The sequence below is a fragment of the Cyanistes caeruleus genome, chromosome Z (genome assembly GCF_971803275.1).
Source record: "Cyanistes caeruleus chromosome Z, bCyaCae1.hap1.1, whole genome shotgun sequence".
Lineage (NCBI taxonomy): Eukaryota > Metazoa > Chordata > Aves > Passeriformes > Paridae > Cyanistes > Cyanistes caeruleus.
Window position 1 is genome coordinate 68,941,906 of NC_141732.1, and position 27,701 is coordinate 68,969,606.

General features: G+C 41.5%; 2 protein-coding genes across 10 annotated transcripts in view; one reads left to right on the plus strand and one right to left on the minus strand.

Moving 5' to 3' along the window:
• The window catches only part of LIFR (LIF receptor subunit alpha), an 87,179-nt gene extending 71,903 nt beyond the window's left edge, over positions 1-15,276 (plus strand). For all 8 annotated transcript variants that reach the window (XM_086869303.1, XM_023943960.2, XM_086869300.1 and 5 more), the window contains 7 exons: positions 962-1,141; positions 2,748-2,849; positions 4,442-4,609; positions 5,237-5,398; positions 6,461-6,554; positions 7,101-7,179; positions 7,855-15,276. In XM_086869303.1, the coding sequence (XP_086725429.1) occupies positions 962-1,141; positions 2,748-2,849; positions 4,442-4,609; positions 5,237-5,398; positions 6,461-6,554; positions 7,101-7,179; positions 7,855-8,493 (1,424 nt within the window). In that variant the 3' untranslated portion in view covers positions 8,494-15,276. The remainder of the gene's footprint in view (positions 1-961; positions 1,142-2,747; positions 2,850-4,441; positions 4,610-5,236; positions 5,399-6,460; positions 6,555-7,100; positions 7,180-7,854) is intronic.
• Positions 15,277-20,568: 5,292 nt separating this feature from the next.
• EGFLAM (EGF like, fibronectin type III and laminin G domains) overlaps positions 20,569-27,701 on the minus strand; it is a 73,405-nt gene continuing 66,272 nt past the window's right edge. For both annotated transcript variants that reach the window (XM_023943885.2, XM_086867295.1), the window contains exons 19-23: positions 26,876-26,954; positions 25,829-25,972; positions 23,253-23,336; positions 22,142-22,245; positions 20,569-21,657 (exon numbers count right to left, since the gene is read on the minus strand). In XM_023943885.2, the coding sequence (XP_023799653.2) occupies positions 21,503-21,657; positions 22,142-22,245; positions 23,253-23,336; positions 25,829-25,972; positions 26,876-26,954 (566 nt within the window). In that variant the 3' untranslated portion in view covers positions 20,569-21,502. The remainder of the gene's footprint in view (positions 21,658-22,141; positions 22,246-23,252; positions 23,337-25,828; positions 25,973-26,875; positions 26,955-27,701) is intronic.

The following is a 27,701-nucleotide window of genomic DNA, read 5'->3' on the forward strand; positions in this document are numbered from 1 at the left end:
TTCTTGCCATGAGCAAGCTACAAAATAATTGTTCACTTAACTATATGTTAGGATTATTTAGAAATAGACAGTCCATTTACCATCTGTGAGAGTAAAGTTTTCATAGCACAAATTCTTAAAAATTGTTCTTTGCCCTTCAGCCTTCCATACTTTATGGCTTTAATAAAATGAAATAATAGACTCAATGGGAAGCATAAATGAGAACACTGAAAAAGGAAAACTGAAACCCTGAGATTGTTTTTGCAGATATGTCATGGGGCCACTGCTTTTGTGGTGGCCTTTGGAAACCATCCCTCAGCTCTGTGGGATCCCATCTGATGGACAGCCGTCGAGGGCAGCTGCAGGAATCAGAAGCTGTTCTCAGATCTGATCACTTCAAGGGCAGCTAAACCTTTGATAATCAGAAACAAGGAAAATAGACTAAAGGCAAAGCCTTTTTTTTTTTTTATTTTTCTTTCTTGTATAACTTGCCCTTGGTGTAGACTGAAGCCTCCCTAAAGTTCACCAGGGACATGATTATTGCTGTTGATTCTTCATGAAAAATGGTTGTCTGTGGTTGGGCGAGTGACAGCAAGACACTTTGAAAGGAACATAAAGCAAACCATTTGATGAAATGACAGCAGGAATTTATAGCTGGAGGCTCCTGCCAGATTGGTGTCAATTCATATTTGAACCTGACATCTGCTGTAAATCCCTACCTTGAAAAAGTGCTTTTTAAGCCAGTCCTGAGCTGCTGCATTTCTCATCATCATATTTAAGACTGGCTGAGGGATTTGCTGCAGGCTATGTCTGATTCTGAGCACTCCAGAAAGCTCAGCTGAGTGCACTGCTTCGAATTTCACAGTTCTTAGAAATGACTGCCGTTTATAAAGCCATTGTGCTGTGGCTGGAAGGCTCTTTCATCTCGGGCTATAGATAAATGTCTGCTCTTTGATGGATTTTTGTGTCATCTTTGCTGCAGACAATGTCACAACAGATCAGGCCGTGGCAATGGGGAATGGAATTAATATTTCTTGGGATTCTTACCCCAACATGACATGTGGCTACATAGTAAAATGGTGTCATTCATCTGGGTCTGAGCCCTGTAGTGTGGACTGGCAGAAGTTTCCTTCAAATACAACAAATGCAGTGATAAAATCTGGTAAGTCAGAAATAATTTCTTTGAGTTTTTCTGGTTGAGATCCTAAGCAGCAAGTGGAATTAGAGCAGCATGAAGCTATAGGTTGCAGATTGTTTGATTGCTGTGTACTTGTGTAAATAAATGAAATTCTTCCTGGTACTGTGTTTATTTTAATTTCTTATACAGTCTTGCCAAATCCAAATATCAGTCTTGACTTAACTTTTATCATTCTATGTTTATTAACTGTTTTGAAATTACCTCTTCTAGCTGTACCCCACGATTTCCTAACTCAGCCTAATGCATAATGGTTAATCTAGAGTTTGGGGTTTTATTTGGATTCTAAGCATAAACAGTGCTGCTCAGGATGGGAGAAGACTAATCTGTTGTTTTCACATGAGGCAGATTTTTTTAAGTGTGACCTCCATGTGTTGGCTTGCTGTCAGCTATTGAAATTTCCTGGAACAGGGCACATTCCAGGTCTCTAGATGCTGGTGGGCAGATCAGGGAAATGAAATTCAGCTGTGGTGGGACTATAGTAGCAGAAGAGGAAAGAGAGAGCCCATTAAAGATGTGGGATTTTTTTTTTCTCTGCTGTCTGTAAGAGTATATATTTGCCTTTTAGAGGAATTTCTAAATGCTCCATTCAAGAAAACAACTTGGAGCTGTGCATATAGGAAAGTTGAGGGGGAGCAAGACCTGGGAGGGTGGGAGCAATATGTTTTTCTGTCTGTAATTACAACACTGTGTCCATGTAGTTTCCGTTTGTGCTAGCTAGAGATTGCTTTTTTTTAAAGCAGACAATAGTGTGTCTGTCCAATGATGCACTGCTTTACTCCTGAGCTCTTCACTGGGATGGTTCTTGCAGCATGTGACCCTTGTGTGAGTTATCCAGATGCTAGGGCTGGGCTCAAGCTGGCAAATACTTCTGCTCTTAGTCCTGCTAGGAGAATCTCTTAGGCTGGACCTGAACTCTTGCAAAACCCAGCTGACTTCTGTGTAGTTTCACAGTGGTATCTTGTTTAAAAAAAGTCTTGATAGTGTACAGCCCTGACTTGAGAAAATCCCAGAAAGTGGTAAATTATTTAGATAATATAGCATCAAATATCTGTGCTTCCACCAAAGACATGGGAAGCATAAATTTGATGATGATCTGTGTTTTTAAAGTCAGTTCAGGACTGAAGTTCATTGCTAAGTTGCTTCATTGTCACTTTTGAGCATTTTCTGCATATCTTTTGTACTGTTGCTCCAGTAAGCCTGGTTATTTCAAAGTGCACTTGTATTTCTGATGAGGCAGGATCTACATGGCTGCTGTGGGAGGAAAGGAAGGGGATTATTTCTGGTAACTTCTATTTGTGTTTCCCCATGGAAAGGGCAATTTATGCAATTTGAGTAGCTTGTTTTTGAATCTTCTTTGTTTAGTACTTAACTTTCTCTGGGAGCTAGATTTGGTTACTGCTTCTAAACCACATCTGATGGCATAGCTTTTATAGAAATTACAAGTAGGGATGCTATTTATATCATTATACTTAGTAATCTTTTAATATGTATTTATATGTCTGCATCATGTGAGATCTAAAGTCATCATTCTTCTGAAATTAAATATTCTTACAGCAATTTTCTCTTGCAGCTCTGTTCAAACCTGGCGTGAGATACAACTTTTCTCTGTATGGCTGCAAATCCATGGGTTATCAGTTGTTGAAAAACATCACTGGGTATATGAAAGAGCTGCGTAAGTGCATTTTTATAATTCAGGATCTCTGCAAAGTGAACTTAGTCTGTGTCTATTTTTAGCTCAGTGTTGGCAGAAGAAGACTGAGACCAGAATCCCTATGCAGTACTACTGACTTCTGTTTATTCTCCATGTATAACTGTAACACATTTCTCCAGACACTTCCAGTTCCAAGCATATGCAATAACCCTGGGTTCTCCAGCTTGGGTGGTGACACAGAGTGTTGCAGCAGTTCTCAGCCATAATTTGAACTACATGGCCATGATCCCTTTTACACAAGAGGAGGCAACTTTTTGGATTCATCAAGTCCAAGTAAATTTCCAAGTATATTTGGTACAGCTCAGCAAGTGTAAAAAGTATCCATAACTTTTCTGTTTGAAAGCACTTCTTCAATCCAAACTAGATCCTAGAGCACAAACCACTTTGAGAATTGCACTTGTATTCTGTCCCACACCAACCCTGTCTGGGTAACTGGCGTTTGACCCAGTGCTGAGCTCTGCAGGCCTGAGGATGAATTACTGTCTGAATGCTTTCTATTCCCAGGTGTCTGGACATGACCTTACCCCTTAACATCACAACTGTACCGTACTGTATTGTATTGTGTTGTGTTGTATTGTATTGTATTGCAATTACAGCACCCATTTAACTTTGAAGTTTAGTGTGTTTTCTGCTAAAATACTTTGCTTAGAAAACTGAGCTGCTGACATAATCTAAGTCCTTGGAAATGGTGTTGTTTATTTCGTTGCTAAGGTTGAAGGTGAGGTTAAGGCAATTTTACCAGAAACTCAATTTTCAGCCATTTGTATCTCTGTAAAAATTCTGAACGTTTTCCCAGAAGTGTTTTCCATTTGTGTTATGAACAGATCAGAAGCTTTCAAGCTATAAAGACTTTGAGAGACTAAAAATGCACTAAACGTGCAGAAGAAATTTATTAGGAACTGAGAAATCCACAAGAGCATAAATTCATTCTAAAACTTCAGATTTGCCTTTGGACAGATAACCATCAAGAGAAAAATGAATGCCTTCCTAAACATGAGTTCAGCCCTGCTAGATCAAAGCCAAATGTCAGACTAAGCCCTGGCATTATACATGACCGTATGCATTATCTGCTGTAACACTTTCAGTAGGCTTCAGGAATTGGAATAAAGACTTGTGTAAACTGCTAAGAGTAGTTCTTTTAAGCTGAGATGGTAGGAATGTGGATTTTTTTGGTTTTAAGGCAAGCTATGATGTCACAGAGTTAAATACTGTAAAAGATAATATGTATCTTCTGAATATTTATACAATCTTTAGAGGTTTGTTACAGGAAGAAAGGTATTTACATGTATGGGTCTAACCAAAGAGAAATTTTTTCTTCTAGCACCTCTTAGTAGCTAATACAGCATTAATTATTAACAATTAGTCCAACATAGCTGTATTTTTGTAGCACCTCCTGCTTTCACATGTACTTTATAGTGAGGAGTCTTGAGGAACTTTTATAAGGTTAGAAAATGCTAGCTCCAAAATAATACTGATTAAATACTTACATGATTTCAGCATTTTATGATAAGGTAATTTCTTACCAGTTTCTTCCTTCATAATTCTCCCTACAGCTCCAAAAACTGCACCAAATTTTATTGTTGAAGAAACTTCTTCAGATTCTATATTGGTAAAATGGGATGACATTCCTATTGAAGAATGCCGAGGGTTTTTAAAAGGATATCTTCTTTCCTTTGCAAAAGGTGAAAAAGATGCTTTAAAGCCTAGACTTTCAGAATCAGGTATGTTAACTGTGTAGATTGCAACTTCTTTGCTTACATATTTCTTTTTTATTTTTTAATTATTTAATTTCACTTTAATAAAGAAGAATCTTTAATAATAATTCAGTTGCACTGTTATAATAGATCCTTGATATGTGACAAAGGCATTTAAATTAATCAGCTCCTTGTGTGATTAGCACAGTTGTTTTTTAATATGAAACAGAAGTTAGAGAAAATTGTGTCTCACTGGGACCATAAAGCAATGCAGTGACTAAGTGGCAATGTGTCATGCTGTCCTGTGCTCAGATACCCTGGGTAGATGAGGTAGGGGGGTTACATGGCTATATTTAATAGTGTATATTCTTCCAGTTCTGGTCTTGTCAGGACTGAAGCCTGACTCACATTTGTAAGAGCACAAGCAGGGTAAGGAAATTAAGTCAATCTGCAGCAGCAGCACCACGCTCCTGTGCTGTTTGGTGCTGTGTAAGCAAGCAGCATTGCTAGGGTTTTTTATTTCAGTTTTTCTTTACATGGACTGTTATTCAGGCTTCACCTGCTCACTTCAAGAAAGTTTTGCTAAGGCTGAGGTTGTCTTTTTGAATCCTTTCTTACAAAGGTATACTTTTCTTACTGCTTCCAAACAAACAGGGAATCCAGAACTTAAAGTTAACAATATCACTGACTTAACAAAGAAGTCTATGAAAATACTTGATCTTCAAGGCAAAACGAGTTACCAGCTGGAACTGCAAGCCTACACTGCTGGTGGGTTGAGCCCTCCAAACAGCCTCTATGTGGTGACAAAGGAGGACTGTAAGTTGATAATTCCTGTTGAGATATATCCCTGTCTTTAGCACAGGTGCTGTACAATGTATATAAAGCTGAGTTTATTTTGCTGGTCTGTGGGCTTTTTTCTGGTCCTGTATGTGGTTTGGGTCTACAGTCTTATTTTCCCCTTTATTTAGTTGGTTTTTTTGTAAATCCAAAAAGTGGTGCAGCTTAGAGTGAGGGAAAGATCCTTTCCTCTTACAGCTACTTCATAGTTCTTGGTAATATATGCATATAAAAATAACTTCTAACCTACTACTAAATATAGTGGAGTCTGAGCTTAGTTTTCTCAAACAGCTAGTTGATTTTGTCAGATTTCCCATGATGAATATCTGTTAATACAGGGTGGGAAGAAAGACATTGTGGAAATAATTATCAGTTTCAGAGTTGTAAACAGATGCTTCTGTGCTTTGAATTCAGCTTTATGATCCCTGGACAGAAGCAAACACAGAAAGACAATTACAAAAAAAATGAAAAAGAGATTGGCTTTGGAGAAAGAGAGAATAAAAGTATTTTCTATGAAGGACTAAAGACTGGGGTGCAGCTAAAATACATGAAAAATCAGTCTTGAGGCATTTAATATCAATGGAAGAAGGCACTGGGGGTGTGTTGCAGCCATAGCTCAGGGACTGGAAGCATTGTAAAACATAAAAGACAATGCTGTTTATGTAATTAGTTGTTGACCTAGAAGAACCATTAGCAGAAACTTGGCCAGCTCCGGTAGCATGAAAGTGCAATGCCAGTGCTTAGTGAGAAGAGAATCACTTGAGCAGTGAGTCTTATGCTGCACATGAAGCCTTCTGTAATTAAACAATCAGAGAGAAATATCTGCTAATTCCTGTAGTTATCACTGAATCTTTTTATGGATGGACTTTTGCCCTTCCATCAAAGGGGAAGGTTGATCATGTAGGTCACAGCTGGCAGACCACTGCATTAGCTGAGTTTAATGGAATGGTCTTTAATTGGGGGGAATGTTAGAAAAGGTGTAAAACTTGCTGGTAACATTGTGTATATATTTTCTGTCTTTTCTTTTTTCTTATCCCCCAGCTGTAGGATTAATCATTGCAATTCTCATCCCTGTGGCAGTGGTGGTGCTGCTCGGAGTCTTGGCCAGCATCTTCTGTTACCGAAAGAGGGAATGGTAAATGCCTGCCTTGGGTTCCCATCTTTTCCTGGAAGTGTTTGCTTCAGTGCTAGGGTTTTCCATGATTTTTAGTAATTCTTTGTTTTCTCTAAATACTCAAAGATGTTAGTGGGCTTTGTTTAAAGGTAGATGGCAAAAACACATGGTAGAAGGTGAGGGAGAAACTGAGTTGGAGAGAGGTCAGAGGGAGAAATGCAAAAAAGTTTTTGCAGGAGCCTGTCTTCCAATGAGCACCATTTATAAATAGTTCCAAATGGAAATAAGCTGGCAGCATACTGTAATTTGTGTGCCCTCTACAAACAAAGGTAGACATACTATCTTCAACTTTCAGTAAATGTGGCATATTAAATTCCCAACTTAAAAAACCAAAAACGGTTGCTGTTTTTTTCCATCATACTCAGTGAAAGTTCAACACACTAAATCTTTGCACCAGATGTTTTCAGTATTCTGAGTTAAAGGAAAGTGTCCTGACTCCATTTGTGTATTTGCAATCTGATTCAGGCCTTGCTGTCTTTAAAATAGTTTATTATTTTCTCTTTAAAGGATTAAGGAAACATTTTATCCAGAAATCCCAAATCCTGAAAACAGTAAGGCGCTGCAGTTTCAGAGGAACATCTGTGAGGTAACCCTTATTTTAAATCTTGTATTTTAAGTTTCTAAAAGACAAAACAAGTTAAAGAATTTTTTGCAAACTTCAACTCATCTGTTCCAATTGTAGAAGAAACTCTGTGGCAGAAGGAAGCAAAACAATTCATTAACTTCTATCAGGTGCTATCTAGAGCTCTGTTTTTGTTAATGTAGTTACTTGCAATGTTTAAACTAAAAAAGGACTGCTGCATTTCTCTTCTTCCAGCTAATGAGAAGTGTCTGATACAATATGGGAATAACACACCCAGCTTTGTCAAAGTGTTTAAAGCAGAAAGTATGGAGATCTGCAATATCCATACTATCTACCTCTCTGTCTACCTCCTGGTAGATACATTAGTTGGAAATGGGCATAACAGTTAAACACCCTTCAGGAGTGGGTTATACAAAGATGAGATATGGGGAGAGTTCTCCAACACTTACTGCACTTACTCAAATCTCTTTAATTTGCATAAGATACTTCTAACATTAACAGGAATGTAAGCCAAAAAATGATAAACTTTTTTCCTTTTTTTATTGTATTGTACTAGTGGCTATGGGAAGAGTACAGTCCACAAGCCATCAAACTGCTGTAATCTGGGCAAGTTGTTGCTTTCAGGTTTTCCAGGTCTTTTAGTTTAGTGTCTCTTCCTTTTTGTTTTTCTCATTTCAGGGGAATAAGACACTTAAAACACTGGAAATGAACCCGTGCACCCCCAACAGTGTTGAAGTGGTGGAAACACAGTCTGCAGCTCCGAAGATTGAAGACACAGAGATGATGTCCCCAGCAGCAGAGACCACTGTGCCTGAAGATGGCTCTGACTCAGAAATGGAGAACCACGTTGTTGTGTCCTACTGCCCCCCTATCATTGAAGAGGAGATCTCAAATCCCCCTACAGATGAACCTGGGGGGTCATCTCAGGTGGTTTACATTGACATCCAGTCAATGTATCAGCCTCAAATTAAACCAGATGGGGAACCAGAAATAGACATAGTGACTACAGCAGGCTATAAGCCCCAAATGCAGCTGTCTATCAGTGCTCTGAAAATAGAGGGTCATTCACCTGTGGAGGAAGAATTGGATAAAACTGCAGGTTATAGACCTCAAGCAAACACAAATACCTGGAACATGGGCACTCCAGACTCTCCTGGATCAGCTGAAAGCAACAATGAAAATGCATCTTTTGGGAGCCCATGTTCAATTAATTCCCGACAGTTTCTGCTTCCCCCAAAAGATGATGAAGACTCTCCTAAACCCATTAACACAGGGTGGTCCTTCACACACTTCTTTCAGAACAAACCAAATGATTAACAGCAAGTCCTTATTGCATGTGAACCTGCCTTCTGAATAAGCTTTTATTCCTGATGTTGTAAAGAAAGGAAGAAGGAAAGTGCAAAAGGCATAAATTATTCTTGGAGACAGTCAGCAGAAGTTCTAGTGAGCTGAGTGTTACCATGTTTAAGTTAGTCAAAGTGTTAATATTCCATTGTAATAGAGGCTAAGAGGCCAAAATTATAGCAATTTAGTTATTACTCTAGTAAAATATATTGGATGTAAGGGGTTTTGATTTTACAGCCCCTGATAATTATAGTTGAAGAACTCTGCCTACCTTCACATAGTGCTCCAAGATTAACACGGTCTCATGCAATTTATAACTTGGAAAGATTGCTTTGCTTTGTTGTAGTTGTTCCCAATCATGCAGACTCAAATGATGCAGCGCCAACAGGTTTCCTTACTGAAGGTTTAATTTATAGCAAATCTCAGCCTAAGACATGGAAACAATGTGGTGGGAAACTGGTGAAATCTTTTACCTAGTTATAAACTAAGAACAAATGAGAGTGCTATTTTTTTTTCTTCTCCTGTATGGAAGGTTATTATCACTGTTTAACACGTACAAAGCAATGGCCATTCAAATCTGTTGCTTTTTAACTAGACACTAATTTCTGTACCTACTGTACAATGTTTATTAAGTGCTTGACTCAGGGGTACAAACTTGGGGAAAAGAAGTGTAACACTGATTGAAACCTCAACAAGAACTGCATAAAGTTTAAAACTTCCTTTTTTTTAAAAAAAAAACTTAGAATGCTCTATATTTTTTCTAATTTTTGGTTAAAGAGTTAATCTTTCCTAATGTATTGCACTAATACATTTTGTATTTCATAGCTTCTGCTCCAGATCTCCTGCTTTGAAGTGGTACAGTAGTCCATTCACCCTCAGTGTTCAGCAGTCTTTGCACTATGCAGTAATGTAAACCAAGGGGAAATCGCTGTCTACTCACGTTAGCTGCTGATGCAGTTTGGCATATTAAATTAGAGGTAACAGGACTAGCTCCTTGAGAAGAAATTGCTCTTTGGATGCTCTTGTTGTATTAGCTTTGTATTACCTGCTGCCTTAGGTGATCTTATGTGTCTACCCAACAGGACCTTTTATACAAATCCTACCTGGCAGTACAAGGTAGGATTTCTCTAGTGGCAGGCAGAAACCCAGGGGGGTTTTAGTGCCACTAATTCTACCTCTCCTTTACCAGACATGTGATGCAAAGAAATCTTATATGATGTAGATTTGTGTGCTTAAAGGAGTGTTTAGAACAATCATCTTTTAAAATGCTTGTTTTCACATGTGCATCTCTAGACAACTGTAACTGTAACATTTCACTGTAAATTTCAGTCTGTGGCATATATGAATTTCACTAGCTCACAGGAGAAACTCGCAAGAAACTTACTTGTTTCTTGCTGTTAAACAGTGGGGAGGCATCAGATGTTGAAAGAGCTTGATCAAAAGGGTCTCCATAAAGTTCTAACCATTTTTTTTAATTTCCATTTCCTTAACTACTTTGTGTATTGTTTGGGGTTTGGTTTTGTTTGTTTTTTGCATTTTTTGGTTGTTTTTTTAATAAATAGGACATGGGAATGGTTTTCTAAACAAAACAGGTAACGAGACTGAATTGGCTAGGCTGCTAGCTGTAAAGGTGTGAGAATAGACTGGGAGGATGACTTATCTTGACAGACATTTGGTCTCCAAACCACATGATCTGGGTGTGAAAATAAAACCAAGAGCATAAGGTTAAACCTAATCACAGCAATGGATTGTTCCGTTTCAGAGGCTGGCATGTCTCTGCCATTTCCATAAAGTGAAAGTGTAAAGGTATTTCAGAGCTGACAAAAAGGCAAAGCATTAAATAGTTCTCATAATAGGTAACAACTTCCTATGTGTGCCTCCTGTAAGAGTGAACTGTGAAGTGAAAAACAGATTAGTCTGCAGGCCTGGCACAGTGCAGAGTGTCTCTGCAAAAACAGAAAGTGCTCATAGGATTCATCTGTTGAGTCTTTGAATTAGCAGGACTGTGTGTGAAAAGACAGGCAGCGCGAAGAGCCGGGGGCCATTTGTGACCAGACATCAGGACAAGGGAAGTGTCATACCCTGTTACTTAGAACATTGAACTAACTCATGAAAGGAAGCAGTTAAGCCCTTTGTGGTTGATAGCTGGGAGGAGGCTAAATCCCAATAGTAACAACTGTTTTTCATAATTATTCCTTTTTAGAGTATTTCTTTTCACCAGTGTAGATTTGGCTTAATGTGTTCATCTCCTGAGATGAATTTTAGCTTGTGCTGCTATATGCTTTTAACTGAAGGCAGGTGATGTCATGGACAGTGGTATGGGTAGTGGTTGGGGTTTTTTTAACAGGGTGATTTCTCAGTGCAAAGGAGCACTTTGTATACTCGGTATTGTATGGTGATTCAAGTGGAAAAAAAAAACCCTCTGTAGCAGAACAGCTGACCATGAAGAATAACTGAGCTTTTCATATGGCTGTATACATATGTATATTGCAAAAAAACAAAATCAATGCAGTTTGAGAGTACTAGCAATTTTTAATTTTTAGACTGGAAATCAGGGCAGCTGCAGAGAGCACACAGAGCTCACAGGGAGCAGTTTAGGGCCATTCTCAGTGTTCACATGGTGAATCACTTACACATAAGCATCACATACTCAGGTTTCCCAGTGTGCTGCTCCTCCTATTCAGTAAAGACAGCGGCATTTTTAATTGCTTCATTTCTTAGTGATTAGGTAAGTAAAAGCTCCACAAATGCATGTTCTGCCTTGATGTTATAAACTCTTACCTAATTATTCATCTCTCTTTTTATTTTATTTTATTTTTTAATTCTTGATTATATACCCAGTGTTCTGACTTTCAGGGTGCAGGTCAGAAAGGTCTTGTTCACATCAATGGCTTCAATAAAAGAAGAGTGGGTCAGATGTGGGAGAGAAAGTCTTGTGCAGTATCTGTAGCATCATTGTTGCTTAATGCTGATGAGCCAGTAAGCAGTTGTCATTCCAGCACTTGAAAGTTCAGCTGCTTCACCTCTGTGGTTTCCTATGAGCCTGTTCAATACTGCCTTTCAAACGCCTGTCTCAGATGTTCAGCAGTGAATTCAGATGCTTAGGGAGAGGTGGTGTGCTAATGTGATCAGCCACCCCTAGGTGCATGGAGCAGTAGGGATGAGTGACAAGGATTGTAAGGGTACAGACTTGCTTTCTGAGCCCAAGTGCCATGTTAAACCAGTGAAGCATCTTCCGGAATGTCTTTGAACCAAATACCATTTCAAAGCATGGTGCTCTTTCATAGCCTCTTAATACTTTGATAAAAATTGTAAGCTTCAGAGGGGATCAGATTCTTTGTACTAGTGCCTTCTAGCTTCCTGATGAGCCTCTTCGGAGAATTTTTTTTTCTGGAAAATATCTTAGGAATCCTAAAGTTTAAACTGCATTTCCTTCCCATCATTTCGTGAAAGTTCTTATTCTTTATTGAACATTTATTTTTACTTCCTTTGGCTTTTTACTTCATTTTTTAGAAGAGTAGAAAGTGCGGCTTTAAAAAAAAATAAAAAATCAAAGAACCAAACAAAAAGCAAAACCCGACAACTTCCAGAAGGGATATGGTCAGAAGGGATTGTGTCCAAGTCACTGTCATGCCTAACTCAGTGCTTCAGTCCTCCAGGATCAGTGTTCAGAGATGTAGGGTGTTAATGCCAAGCAGTTGCTTTCTGAAGAAAGTCGTTGGTTCTGCTGCTTTTTATTTTTGAGCCATGCCTGTCATATGTGACAATTTAAGTTTTGTAATGGATTTTTGTACTGTTCACTGTATATGTGAAACATCAGTCACATTTAATGTATCATTGTGCACTCTCCTATTTGACACATTAATTTTTTTTGTTTCTCTGACATGCATGAGATCTGGGATCTCAGGTTTGTGTTTTAGGTTTTGGGATGGTAGATCTGCGTGTGATATACCTCACAGAACTACTAGTTAATATATCAACAAAATAGTAAGCTAATATTACAGGCAGGCAGTGAATTACCTCCCCTGTTATGCAGTGGCTGTATAGGCAGACCTAGAACCTGATAAATGACATTTGCTCTCTTTATTTTCTCTAGTTGCTGCTTTAATGGGTAAACCATTTCCAAAGGGAGCCAGACACTGTGTTGTTTGTCACGGCACAAGTGGCAGATGTGCCGTGTTTCTTCATCTTTGGTTTATGTGGGGGACCAGAACTTTCCTTTGCTAGGAATGTGGCAGCAGCACACTGCTGCTGACCTCGAGCTTCAGGCTGCTCTGAAGAGCCATTTTCAAGCCACCTTTTTTGTTGCTGTTGATAGGTTTAGTTGGGTAAAGCTTAGTGCTGCAGTGTTTCCTGTGATCATATCCTCCAGGACACTCAGTTGAACATGAATAGGAGCAAAAATGAAAGCAACTGGGTGTACTGGGGAGAGAAGGTGTTTAGACATCACTCTGAAAAGGCAATGATAAATTGTGTGCTCTATTTAAAAATAAATACCGCTTTGTAAATAGAATACTTGTATCCCTACAAGTAGATAGAAATATAGTAAAAGAATTTGAAATATATTAAAGAAATGTAACATTTAGAGAATGAGATTGCTAACAAGGCTCTGTGTACCATAAATCTATGACAAGCTTCCCATGTAAATAGTATCTTCTGTTCTGCCCAGACTTTGATGAAGACTTCAGTGCAAATGACATTTAATATTTTATAACACCAAGTCCTAGCCCTTTATGCACACATGTGCTTGCATCATCGTGTGCCTATATGGCAGAGGATGTTGGCTTGCAGTTGCCAAAGTGACTTTTTTTGGAGTCCTGTACATGAATATATACCTTCTGAGACAGTTTTGTCTAGAGGAAGCACCTGCCATCTTGTGCTTCTCCCAACACACTTTGCAACACTTGCGGTGCTGTGCATTAAGTGGTGCCCTGCATGGCTGATGCTCAAAGATGCTGTTGGCAGTTCACAGTATTTGTTGTTTTTTTCCCTTGCCTTTTCCTTAGCCAGCCTGGAAACACAGTCCCAGACCCCAAATACTAGACAAGGATTCAGAAATGTTGGAGTGTTTAACTCCCTGTTTAAGACTGTCTTAAATATCTCATTAGGAGGTTCTTCCACCACAGTTTTCTTTCCCCTCCCCCATTTATATAACTCTGGATTTTCCCCAATGTTTCTAAGATAGGCCAGTGTTTGTTTCTTTTTTGCATATTATGCAAACAAACCTCAGATGACACTGGCAGGATTTCTGAAACTTTGTAAGTTGTCCCAGGATGTGTGACAATGCTTCTCCCCCACAAAAACATCTATTAGTTCCTTCTGCTTTTACAAGTGGAAAAAAAGATACCTCCAGAGGGCTTTTGGGTTTTGGAGGCCAGGGGCTCGTCATCCCCACACAGGGTGTTTCCTGAGAGGATGGGGTTAATCCCTCTCCAGTCTCACCCTCTTCTTGCAACAGCACTGTCCAGTGCACTTTGTGGTGCACCAGAGCAGATTAAATCCTTGCTTTTCAATGTGATACCTAACAAAATCTCTAGGACAGTCCTAAATCTGCATTTTGACAGAAAGCAAGCTTCAGTGGAGGTGTATGCACAACCTCCACTAGAAGGCTCGATACCTTTGCAACTCACTTGGTCTCACATTGTACAAAAGGTAGTGAGTAAAACTAACCCAGAAACAAAGCAAAATGTGAAATTTTCTCATTTTCATTACTTGGGTTAAGAAAAATGTAAAAATAAACAGCTCAAGCAGGGCAAAGTAAAATAGAAAGGTCACACTCTTTAGTAGTAATACAATAAAAGAATCCTTGAATATCACTCTGTCAGTGTTTTCCCAATGTGGCTCAAAAATGGCTTTGGATGAACAACATTTTACGTTTGATAGCATGTCAAAAGTTTGTAAAGCTGGGGATAACAAAAAGAGTAGACAACTGAACCAACTCATGTCTGAAATCCTACTTGAAGGTAACAGTAATTTGAACTTTGAGCCTGTTGTGGCACACAAAACATCAGAACTGGTGGAATCATACAGGTCACCTGAAAAAAACCACACAACAATGTACTATAATGCTGTAACTTTAAAACATATACTGTGAACAGGTTCAATGTTTTTTTAGCTCTTTTTATACCATATTTTTTACAGCATAAATAATTTGCTTAGAGATATTTTTTATGTTCTGTTTTTATGAAGATTTTAATGGACTTTTGTTTAATACTAGTGAAAATATTATTTGCGAGTTTGATATAGTCATCTGTAGATGTTAATTCTGAGAGTAAATCAATAGACTGAGCTGAAAAAAATAGTCTTCATAACATACTAAATCTAATAAGTCATTCAACATATTTTTGTTGCTGAATGATAATGAAATTTTCCAGCTTCCAAATCTGTTATTGAAAAATTACTTCTTTCACAATTTCAGCAAAATCATCACAAGGCACTTTAATGAAGCGGTAGCATGCCAAGTAAAATACTGATTCAACAAAGTGTATCAATATGAAAATTTATCAGCTAAGCAGTTAAACAAATGCATGCTTAAAAAAGGAAGCATGGGATCATGTTGGGGATATAATATTTCAGTGTGGCAACTGACATTTAAAACTAACACTAAGATACAACTTTGCATACATTTTAAACCTAGTTGGCTTGCTTGTTGTAACTCCTGTTGTATTGCTTGGGTGTCTAAAAGTTAGCATGTGTTTAACAATTTTGCCATAGTATTGCCATGAAATTTAATAAATATATTTTCTTACACTCTTATATGTCTGCATATTTTTTGCTTTCCTATTTATTTTTTAAGTAAGAGTTAAATTCTGCTTGTGCTCCAGTACAAACAGACTTACTTGAATTTTGTGCCAGAGTAAATAACCACAGGATCTAGCAATCACGGCCGTGGCTTCCTGATAGGCAGAGTGGGTAGTAACATACTCCCGGAGCGGCTTCTCCTCTGCACACCAGACCCCAGCATGTCCAAGGCCCACTGAAGGCCTCCTGTTCTTGCCATATGATGCAATGATAGGAAAAAGTCCAGGTCACTTACCCGTGTCCTCCTTGGCTCGTGGCTGTAACAGAGCTGGGGGTTGATATTTGATCCCCCTGCGTGCCTGGGCTGAGGGTGGGCAGACATCAGCTGCACAGACTGCACAGGGGACATCCCCTGTGCCAGCATGAAGGGCACAAGGGCAGGATGAAGGGGCCCAGGCTGTGCACTGCAGGGTTGGTTTGGGTGGCACAGGACACTTTCTCTGCATTTTTTAGTGGAATTGAGTTCACCAGTAATATACCATAATAAATAATATGGTAGTTGTAACACGGGCCTTATGTTTGAGGCCATTTATGTTTTGTCATTTGGTGTCTTAGTGACCACCAAAGAATTTTGTGGCTAATCTAACCAACAGCACCTTGGGAATGACACCTGAATTTAGCAATATGCGTAATCGCAGGTGCTACAGCACATCACGTGTGGCCCTCATGGCATGGTGGCATTGTGCTCTCTCCATCTCTTTGGAGGAGGCATCCTTGAAAGTCAGAGTCAGTTCCTTGTCTCACGATAGCAGATTGGTGCAGCTTGGTGTGATGGCAACTAGGCAGGATATAGGAGCTCCTCAGCACTGGGGAGGTGTGTTAAGGTCTTTTAGTGGGACTGAGGAGCACCGCCCTGAAAAGACTGAAACTTAGAGCTGTGGAAATGAGGAAATTCTTAACTGTTCCAAAAGTGAAACCCACGGCTGCCCTCTCCAGCCCTGCTACTGATCTGGTCAGAGCAGCGACCAGGGAACAGTTCCAGACTGGTCTCACTCCGTCATCTGTGTCTCAGATCTAAAACAGGATGATGGCTTTGCAAGATCTTCTGAAGATACTGCAAGTGTTCAGATATAGCTCATTCAATCCTTGGCAATACGAGGCTAATCCAGTTGGGCTGGATATTTAACACAGCTCCTGGGCAGCTGGAACAGGCAGAGATACAAACATCATGGAGATACTTGCACAACAGCAGCAGCATGAAAGCAGGAGGGTTTTTTACAGGGACCATGAACTGTCCCATATGTCACCATTACAGTGAGGGTGGAGAGAGGGAGTCAAACCATCCATGTTTTCTGTTTCAAGCACACATCTTTATCTTCTGTTTGACCCTCCCTGTGCTGCCAGTCCTGGTTGCTCCCAGGATGGCACTGGCTGCAGCATTACAGCCACTCCCCTGGATTTGCAACCACAGAAAGTTTCTCTCAACACATAGATAGAACTTTAAGTCCCTTTGTATGAATCATTTGTTAGGTATTAAAAGAAATTTTTGTTTTGATAAGAACAATCAGTTCAAATTAAAGCTGCCTGAACATGATGATAAATTGGTGGTTACATGTTTAAATTCTGCTTTGCTGACACCAAGACGAAAAACTGTAGAGGGAAAAAAAATGGAAGCAAGTGAAATGGTAAAGAAAATATTAGATATTGCTCCTCCTATGTTTTCAAAAGACTGAAAAATTTAGGAAAATTCTGCCACGTTCAGAAAAAGCAATGATGTAGGCTGTCAACACTGCCACTAGAAACTATTTAACGATCTGAAAAACAAAAAATTAGGTTGGAAACTGCTGTTATGTGAGACAGAACATGGGGTGTCTGTGCTCTGCAGCTCCATTTCTTCCACGCTTCTCTGTACATCTCAGTAACAAAAAGTGCTGGAAAACATGGCCTGTGGGGATAGTGTTGAAAGAACTGTCATGGTTGTTTTCCTAGAAAGAAAGACTGAGGCAAGATTTGAAAAGAAAGAGCAGGGGAAGAGGAACAATGTCATCTTTGTCTTAGTGCACAATGAACAAAGAAAAATGCTGTGACAGTGAATGGATATTCAAAAGAAATCAGGGCAGTCGGTCACAGCACTGCCAGGCAGTCTCCATCACAAGGTGTTTGACAAGAGGACACTCACAGATGAGCGAGTCCTGTCCACAGGGACAGAGAGCCAGGACCTTGCAGAGCTGCACTGACCACAGGTGCTGGCACCAGGCTGTTACTCATGAGTGAAATGCCTAAGTGCAGAATCAAGGGCACAACATCCCTTGCTCCAGCAGAGTGCCCACAATGACTTAAACCAATTCAAAAATGAAGTGGGAGGCAGTTGGGAAAAGGGACCTGACACCCACCCCCCACACCACCACCTAAGAAATAAAATGGTGATAAAAGATCTATCTGTCTGATGCGGTGTACCCAGCTCTCCCTGGGTAAACCAGTGGGGGGATGCTGTCGTGGAGGGAGCTGAACATGCAGAGCTGGAACAATATATTTCCCACCCAGTTTACTTAGCTGTGTAATCAGAATGAAAACTTTTTCTCAAAAACAAAGCCTGGCTGACAAAACAGTAACACCTACCAGGCAGCTATTGCAGTACAATACTCCACCAGGGAAAGGGCAACTTCCCAACCCTGGTAGCCCCCTCCTCCTCATCTTCACACTTTTGCTCCCTGGGGCCAGGCTAGGAGGACTGGGATGGAAATGAACTCCTAACTGAGCCAGGACAAACCAGTGGAGCAAGGATTCGCTGACCATAGGGAGCATTGCTAAATCTCATCTGGCTTTAGAACCCCTTGACTTGCTTTCTTTTTCTTTTTTCCTTATTTTCCTTTAGGATAAAACAGATTAAACCTAACTGTTGATTCCCAGTGGCTGGTTCCAGTGATGGAGATAAAGGAGCAGTGAAGAGCAGCAAGACAGACTTTGCCCTGGCAGAGTGAGGGGCAAGCAGGAAGCAGCTCTGGCCAGCAGCCAGTGCTCAGCACAAAGCCTGACTCAGCCCGCCAAAGCTGGCATCAAAGGCAGGGGCTCAGCCTACTGAGTGGAATATTACGTATTTTGGGAATAAGGTGGAAAACTGCTAAGAAAAATAAGAACTGCAGTTTAAGGAAGGAGACTGAAAATTGCAAAGAGAGGTACAAGCACTTGTGGCTGCTGCTTTCACTGCTGGCGTGCACAGGTAACTGCAGCAGGAGACACGGCTCTGCAAAGCGGCAGGAACTTACCCTGTTCAGCGCTGGGGTCATGCCTGGCGTCTGAGTCAGCCCGAGCAATGAGTAATGTGACTAATAAACATTCCTGGAGACAGCGAGCAGCACATGCAGCCCAGTTCCTGGGAAAATGACTAATCACTCGGCCATGCACTGTCCACCTTTCCTTTCTCCTTCCCTGAGCCAGCATCACTGGGGAGGGTGGCAGCGAGCGGGAGGGGCAGAGCCTCCACATGTGGCCTCCACATGCGATTTTCTGGTACCTGTCTCCTGCTCAGGTTTCCCTGGAGTGGAAACCACAGTGGAAACCCATCCCCAAGCTTTACCAGGAAGAGTGGAGACGTAGGTGATAATCTCAGATTATCTTTAAAAGGATGCAGAAAGTCTCTTTTTTTAAAAAAAAATTATTTAAACCGCTCAACATCTTTGCTGTTCACCCCTCCACCTCCCGTCGCTGCTGTTCGTGCTCAGCACATCTCTGCAGGGCGATGTCGCAGCCCCGAATTCCCGTGCGGTGATAATCAGAGTTGGAAACAGGCATTTGGGGAGCTTACTTTTGCTGCTCTTCTTTTTCCACAACAACAGAGGTATTTCCTACCCACCCCCCTCCCTACCCGGCATTTCAACGGAGCAGCTTTTGTTTTGGAGAAGTACCGCCTTGTACCAAAGCGCCCGGTATTCTGCAGTACATTATCTTAAAATAGAGACCTCTCCCTCCAGATGTTTGTTTTGGAACAGGTCTCCAAACCCTGTGACAGAAACGAAAGGATGGGAAAGGCGAAGCACGGAAGACAGAGCAGAGGGTGACGCTGTTTGTGGACCATGGTAGAGCCCCATCAGCAGCCAGGCTGGGTATAGCCAGTCAAATCTCCCTACTCTGTGCCAGGTCAGGACACAGCATCAGCGTCTGGAAAACCCGTCAGGTCCGTAAGATGTGAATTTTCCTTCTCAGGCAGCCACGGCTCAGACATGACCCAAGCACAGGCTGTGTCCAGCCACTCCTACAGGGCTACACTGAGCAGACAGAAAAATCTTCAGCCTCCAAAGATTTTGATGCTTTTTCAAACTCTACTCATTTTCCTTTTACATCCCAAGGCATCCAATTCCATCTACTTTCCTTTCAAAGGCACACCTTGATCTGGTGTATTTTGTCCTGCATTTTCCCGGCCACAGAGGGTTTCTCCTTCCCCATGGGGCTCCCCGAGTCAAACAACACTTTGCTTCTCCTGGAAGGAGAACCACGAGTGTCTCCAGCTCCTCTGTAAGCTGCCCATGTCTTCTACAGACACTTTTTTCTGAAGTACCATTTGAACAGGGGGCAGAGCACAGGTGCCCACCTCATGATGGCACCACCAGGTATTTTTCTTTTACTTTCTGTTTCTAGTAAGTGCCTGCATTTGTTTTTGACCACTGCTACCTTATAAAAGGAGAACAAGATCTGTCACCTAAAAGATCAGGGTGTCCCTTTAGCAGGCAGGACAGGAGGTGAGGTACCCTTGGAAGCTATTTGCCTGTGCCATTATCTAGAATTGCTGTAGGTGGGATGAATCTAGGGAATGTGTGTGAGCTCTCGGGGCCAGGAGCACTCTGAGCACAGTAAAAATGCAGCAGAAACCTCCTCATCTCCATTATTTTCACCACATCAGGTCCTTTCAGCTCACAGGCATTCAGATGAGCCTGTTCCCCTGAGAAAGTTTGTGGTTCCCCCACCACAAGCACATGGCAGGCTGAGGGGTGCCCTGCTGCATGGTTGCTCTCTCTTCCTCCCCCCCACCCCTTCAAAGTCTCCCTCATCCACTTTGAGTAGAGAATTAAGGAAGAAAAATCTCCAAGTTATGAAATTCTGGATGACTCTTTCAGTGTCTCAATAGCACTCTGTTCGCCTGCTTAAATTATATTTTGGCAATCAAGGTTGCACAAGTGCTGGTCCAGTGCCTAGAAAACATAACATTTTAAGAGGACTGTGACCTACCAAGGTCTCTTGCAATCCCTTTACTCATTTTTCTCAAACAAAAACAAAACAAAACAAAACTTTATAATACCACAGTAGCAAGTATTTGCTCTTTTTTTCCTAATCTTTTAATCTGTTTAAGACAGGAAAGCTTCATAATGTACAATTTTAAACTGTCAAAATTTACAGAACAAAAAGAGTCAAATGTAAAACTGGTCGTAACTCACAAATATCCCCATTAAAACTGTATAATACAGACATTAAGCCACAGGTCACTTTTCTATTTTTAGGAAAGTGTGCAAAGAGCTAATTGTATAGTACATGTAGATGTTAAAAGTGATGCCATGTAAGCAGGTCTGCTGCTGCTATAAAAAAATAGACAAGTATAAAATTACTTCTACAAAATTGGTTCATTGTTTTGGTTGTTTGCAATAAAAAAGTAGACTTGTAAGAACTTTCCTCCTCATCAAACAACAACATTTTGAAACCAGTCATTGTAAATGTTATCCTGTTGCACAGGATGAAACACAATTTAGCTGAATCAGAGAGTGGTAAGGAGAACTGCTTGTTCCAGGACCTAGATGTGAATGCAGAAATTTGCTGCCCCATGGTACATGAACAGCACAGTCACCGTATCACTGCAGGGTGGGATGATTGCAGGTGTTTCAAGATTGCTTTCTCTGATACTACAAAAGATAACCTAAGGACCACAAAACACAGTCATTGGGCTACTCATAACATCACACTTTGCAGTTTGCACTGACGCACAACCTTTAGCGTTCACTAAACACTTAAGGGGTAGAGGGCACGGTTCATACACAAAATGCTTGGTTTCATTTGGACAGGAGAGGAGAGGAAAGGAGAGGGAATGAAAGGGAAAAATGTTCTTTTTTTTTGTTTGTTTTTGTGTTTCCCTTTGGCTTTATCACCTTCCCAGATGGCAAACGTGGTCAGGCTGCAGAGGACTGCATCAGCCAGCTCTCACTCAGCCACACACACAAGCACACGACAGGTCCTCAGCACCGGGATTCCTCTCTTGTCACTTGGTCCCACACGTGTTGATGTTCTTCCCGCTGGCAGCATCCTCCACCAGCGAGATGTGGTAGTCAGTTGAGAGCGTGAGGTGGGAGATGCAGCCCACCAGCCCCCGCAGGTACTGCCGGTTCGTGTGCAGGGCAATTTCCTTCATGCCACCTGTGGGAAAGGCAGCTGTCAGAAACTCTCCACCAGCACAGGCATCTGCTCCTGCTTGGCAGGCTGCACACCCAGCAGTGCCATCCCTAGTGCACCTCGGAAGGGAATTTTAATTTATAGGTTGCCCTGCATTGTTTTAAATGACAATTATAAGCGCTTGAAAGTACAGAGGTAATGAACTAAGATGCTAATTATTTTTTGCAGAAACTGTAGCATCAGTAAGAGCTGAATAAGCTTGTGCCCAGGTGCAGGGCTTCCAGCTGCCTCTTCTGTTTCTCTATGTACCTGCCAGGAGTACCTTAGAGTGTCCCATGGTGCTCATCCTTTCCCACACTCATTCCCCCATCCCACTCAGAGAGGCCTCCTCACATAAAACAGGCTGTGGCAGATGAGAAGCTGCTGTGTGACACCTCCACCAGGAGCTGGTCCCTGCCTTGCAGCTGACCTTGCATCTGTGTCCTGAATGCAAATAATTAGCACTCACCTACATAGAGATCTCCATTGATATTTAACTGCCTCATCTTCCCAGGGGATTTACCGGTCCTGGCACCGTAATCATCCACGGTTACTTTGCCAGACTGTCCATCCCTGAAACAAAAAGCAAACCACTCTCATTCATCCAGCCTACAACGGGACAGGAGGAGGAGCAGCAGCATCTTCTACTTGCCGGGAGACCAGGGCAACTCAGAGCTTAGCAGGGTTCAGGGTGAAGGCTTGGGACTGGGAAGTCCCACAGTGTACTATGGCCATCCAGACTTTCCAGGTTTTAGGATTTTTTTAATAGATGTCAAAGACCTGCAAAGTGTACAAGACACATTTGCAAAGCAGAAAGTGCTGGAAAAGAATCAAATTAGACAGATAAGGGAGAGAGCACATTCTGACCTGTTGTTAAAAATCAAATGTAACAGCAGGGAAAAAAAATGGGTAAGCTATGGTAAAACTTACTTCTTGGTAGTTTTGTTTCTCACTAGGGACATTTTACATATGGTCAATAACAGTATTGACAGCTACTTGACAGGTTCCTATTCTCACTGAATTTGGTAACAAGTTGTGCTAAATGTCAGACTGATTTCCAGGGAATCAGCCTCTCACGAAGACAGGGGATGTATGCTTTCCCTGCTGGACACAGTTGCCTCCCATGAGGTAATGAGTTATAAATATGAGTTATATATACACTGCAAGATGTCTGCACCTCCTCCAAATAGAAAAACTAGGTTTACACTGTCTGTGCTCCAGTGCTTGTGCCAGCCCGCAAAATGCTCACCAGGGAATTTTAAAATGCAGGCATTAAAGAAAAATACTCCTAACTGAAATGGTAGGGGTTTAGTAGAATGTCTGTCACAGCCCCAGAATAGCTCTGCATGACTCTGGCAGCCTGCCTCGAGCTGTGCCGAGCTGGCACTGTCACCTCAAATACAGCAATCCTTGTGTACATCATCCTGAAAAAGCCAAGCTGCTAACAGTTCCACTCCTAAGTGACGTGTGAGTGTGGGGCCTCAGTGATTCACACCCCACCAGCACCCAGACATGCCAGCCAGCATCTTTAGCAGCAGGGTGGCTCCCAAGTGCCTCCCAGACGAAGCCTGCCCACTTACCGAACAGCTTTGACTCTGTGCCACCGGCCGTCGCTGAAAGAGCCGTTCACCGTGATGGAAGCAATGCCACTGCCCAAATTGTAGCTACAATCAAAAAAAATTTGAATGTTACCGACTTTCTTGAAAGGACTGGTTGCCTGCCAAGTCGCTCAGGCATCCTTACTTCATTTTGGCTTGGCTTTTGGGGCAACCAGTGGAGTCCTTTGGAGGCTCAGCAGCAGTGCTCTTATTTTGCCAAGTCGGTCTCATAGACAAGGAGGAAAAACTCCCTGAGTCAGAGTGGGTACCATCACCACCTTCCCATGGGAGCAAGAAGAGAGCTTCTGCATGGCCATTCTTCCCCAAAGCAGGGGATTATGAAAGTCAGTGATCTACAGACTTTTGGCCTAATGAGAGATAGCAGTGGGAAGTTGCAAACATGGTTAATAAATAAATTTTTACAAGAGCAAATAAGCATGTGACCTATAAGAGATCTAGAAATCATCTGAAATATAGGAAAGGTTGAGACCTGTGATGTTAGAAAATATGAAGTCTAATAAATGTGATTCCTTCAGCTGCCGCTCTAATTTTTCCTTGTGTTTGCTTCTATTAAAATTACTCAGCAGATATTATGTCCCAGTCATGTTTAGACTTCAGCCATCTTAATTTCTGGGTCCCTGAAGCTTGGGCCAACCTTAACAAAAGAGAAGTAGCTGCTGCAGCACAGTGAGCTATTGAGGGCTCAGGATGAGCTGGCAGCTGCTGGACTTCAGCCTGTACAAAGCAGGAGGGATTAAAGCCAACATCCCTGTCTCTTAAAGAAGACTGAACATGGAATGAACTCATGGCCAGGGTGGGGTTCTCAAGAACAGCACATTAAACTGTGAGCTGCCCAGAGCAAATTGGTTACCCTAAATTTGTTTCCTCTCCAGGGGTTTAGGTGAGTTTCAGGAAAGCACCCCCTTTTACCCAGGTTGCAGATACCAGTCTAGGTCAAAAACAAGAGGATTTGGGTATTCAGGATAGCATCAAAATGTTAGACCTTTTATAACAGAAATGAAATTCATATCCCTAATGAATCCCTCTACAACAGCTATCCCCCTACAACAGTGAAATAATCTTTGACAGAAGCAGGGAGCAACAGAAAGAATTTATAGCAGCAGGTACACTATACAGGGAATAAGGCCATAGAAAACATGGAAGTGAAAGTGTGTTTTGGGTTTCAAACTGGATCAGAACACAGGCATCTAAACTTGGGGTGCAGGAAAGTTCTTTTGACCAATTCACAGTCCTGACAGTCTCTTTACCTCATTTCTCAAAAGACTAAAATCTGGTACAGAGATCAATCTTTCAGAATGATTTCTTTTTCTGCATTTTTCCTTTCACCATCTTTTTTGATGCTCTCCTTTAGTAAGCAGTGATTGCTTATGAGGGTTTTATTTTGGTACCTTAATTTTTTACCATCCTAAATTAATGTGGAAAGTAAAAATATTTCAGCAAAATTCAGCTGGTTTGGTCTAAAGCCTTTGACTATCTTTATCTCTGGGGAAGAGCAACAACCTAATAAGAACCGTGCTGCACTTCAGAAACAGAATAGTGTCCACTTACTACCATGCATCTCAGAAAGACATTCCCTCCCAAAGACATTTAAAAAATGCACCACTTCTGCAGAGTCAATTTCTTGTTTATAAATCAATGAGGAAACTAAGAGTTTTTGCCAAGTTAGCCACTGATAAATCATGTTTAAAAAAAAAAAGCTTAAAAGAAATTAATTTTAGTAGAAACATGTACCTTATCTATACATCCATGGTAGCAAAGAGCAGCCAGTTAAGTAAAAAAATTAGCTTATATAATGAGCTCTCTGCCACATGATTAGTGGTGTCCCACTACAGTGATGGCATCTGTAGTTTGCAGTTTCAGTATTGGTCTTATGCAACCTAAAGGTGCATCATGAGGAAACACAAGGCTTTCAAAACACAGGAATTCCAAAAAAGCACCACACAAAAACTTGCAGAGGGTCTGCCTGAGTGTCTGCAGGGGAGAAAGAGATTCTGGAGCAAGACCCCAGCATTTCCCAATACTCCCCAACTTCACCATTTTGACAGCAGTATTACTGCTTAATCAAGTGTTTCCGAGGATGGTGGCAGAAGCAAGGTGTGGTGACAGCTGTGTGTGTGTCACAGGGTTGGATGTTTGAGGTGCTCCTGCTCCCACATGAGTGAGTCCACAGTGAGCACCAGCACCACCAAAGTTTGTCCTCCAGCCCTGCCAGCCCTGTCCTGCTCTGCCTGACTGAGATGGGTTTAAGAGGCATCTGGGGATCTTACCAACAGTATTAATCCACTCATAAGAAATCCCTCAGAAAATCACAATAAAGCCCTGATGTTTGAAAAATTGGGAAGGAGGAGTGATGCAAATCTTGCTGCACATTACCTCTTCAACTTACATCCTTTCCCAAACTGCAGATGGGACCCATCATAGAGCAAACCTTTGAGGATGAGAGTTCTCACACTATGCCAAGGGACAAATGCTCTGTATGTGTTGTAGCAACTCCTTTGAGCCCTGTGTGCTACACAAACAAGGGAGAGAAACTTTACCTGAATATTAACGCTCCCTCCTGCAGGCCTAGAGAGATGAAATCACTGTTGGGTCGCATGGGACTGTTTCCCCTCCACATCAAAAGGCCTTCCTTCATCGTGGTTTTAAACCTCATGAACACATTTGTTCTTGTTCCTGATACCCTGTTTATGCAGAAGTAGGAAAGAATAGTAAAATACTACATTGTGCCAGTCTTATTTAAAAAAAGTATGAAAAATGATGCTGTATTTCTTTTCTGGTCTGGTGGGTTACTGTCCTGCAACTCATTTAAATGCTGACCTGTGAAGGATGCTGGTTCATATCCCCATTTCCATAATTTCAGAGTAGGGGACTTTAACTCATTTTTCCATAATCTCAAACACGATAGCTGCTAGGTTACTCCACACAAGTAAGAGAAAATCCTTTTCTCCTCTAGCCTAGTGTGAAATCCAGCCCAAAAAACAGACTTTGAGAATGCTCAGTAGATGTGATGCCCTCCAAAGGTAGTGGAAAAAGCATAAGAAGGGCAAATCAGAAAGTGCCAGTAGGTAAGAGGCACCAAATGGCAGGTGAGGACACTGGTGAACCCTTCTCTACTCAGCGGATGAAATAAAGGCAGACGGGGGTGTTTGTTGAAACAAGCTGGAATTTGCTGGAATGTGGGGATGTTCTAGGATACAGAGCAGTCAAAAAAGTAACTTTGAGGATCTAAATGTTACACCAACACAGCAGTTAAAAAGGGGTTAAGGTCCTCAGTCTCTTTGGAGACACAGGCTCTGTATGTCTGTTCTTTGCCCTCAGGGAAGAGCCAGCCCCTCTCCATACCAGACATACATGTGTTATTTTCTTTACAGGCTGCAAGATGCTCAAATATAACAAGCTAAGCCACAAGGATATGCACTTAAAATGTATTTTTTCTTTGAAATTTAAAAATATGGCAGAAACACAGTTAGAAATACTACAAATACAGCTTAAAACATGTAAATATACTATACTCTCCCACATAAGGCTCCTAACATTATAACACTTAAGAAACAGAATACTTAGGTCCACAGGAGATACATTACCTTTTCAGGATATCTGGATTATCATACGTGAGGTAGCTGCGACCAATAAATTGTGGGATTTCAATTGCTTCTGTAATGGCTGAGAAGTAAATACAAAAAATGAAGATGAGTGTGAGAGAGCTAACTTGGAAATGGAAGGAAAAAAAGAGACAAGAGTCTTTTATTGATTTACTCCTGCAGTGACAGGTACCTTCCAGTGGCACGGAACTGAGCTGAACACACGCTGCTTTGCAAAAAGGCACTGCCAGATTTTATCTGAATCTAGGGGCAGTAGTTAAGGGACTTTGAATGGCTGGCAGTCCCTCTACTTACAGCCTCCATGTCAGGAGCCTAAAGTATTGCTCCACCACAAATGTTAGTGCAGAAAATTATGAAGTATTGGGAAAACATTGCAAATTTTCTCTTTACCCCCATTTCCACATTTCCTGATTCTCCATGTGGTTCAGCGCTCCCTCCTGCCAAAGCTTATACATCAACCACCTTTGTTTATAGACTAAGAAACTCCCCCCCAGCTGCCAGCAGAGCATTAGGGACCTCTCACCCTGCAGAAGGAGGCTGAGAGGCAGCACAGACAGCCCCCAGCTCACTGTTTTCTCTTTCAGTGACTGCACAGAGCGGCTGCTGCCCGCTCTGAGCTCGGCCCTGGGCTGAGTGTGGGGGCACGCTGTCTCCAGGGAGGAGTTACAGAGTCCAGAGACCCAGATCACTTTAGTCTATTGAAAACAACAGGGGCTATGCTAAAGGCTGCATGGCAGAGGCTGCAGAGCCCCTTGGTGCATTCCACGCTGCAGTGCAGCCTTGGGGGTTGTTTTCTGTGCCCCCATAC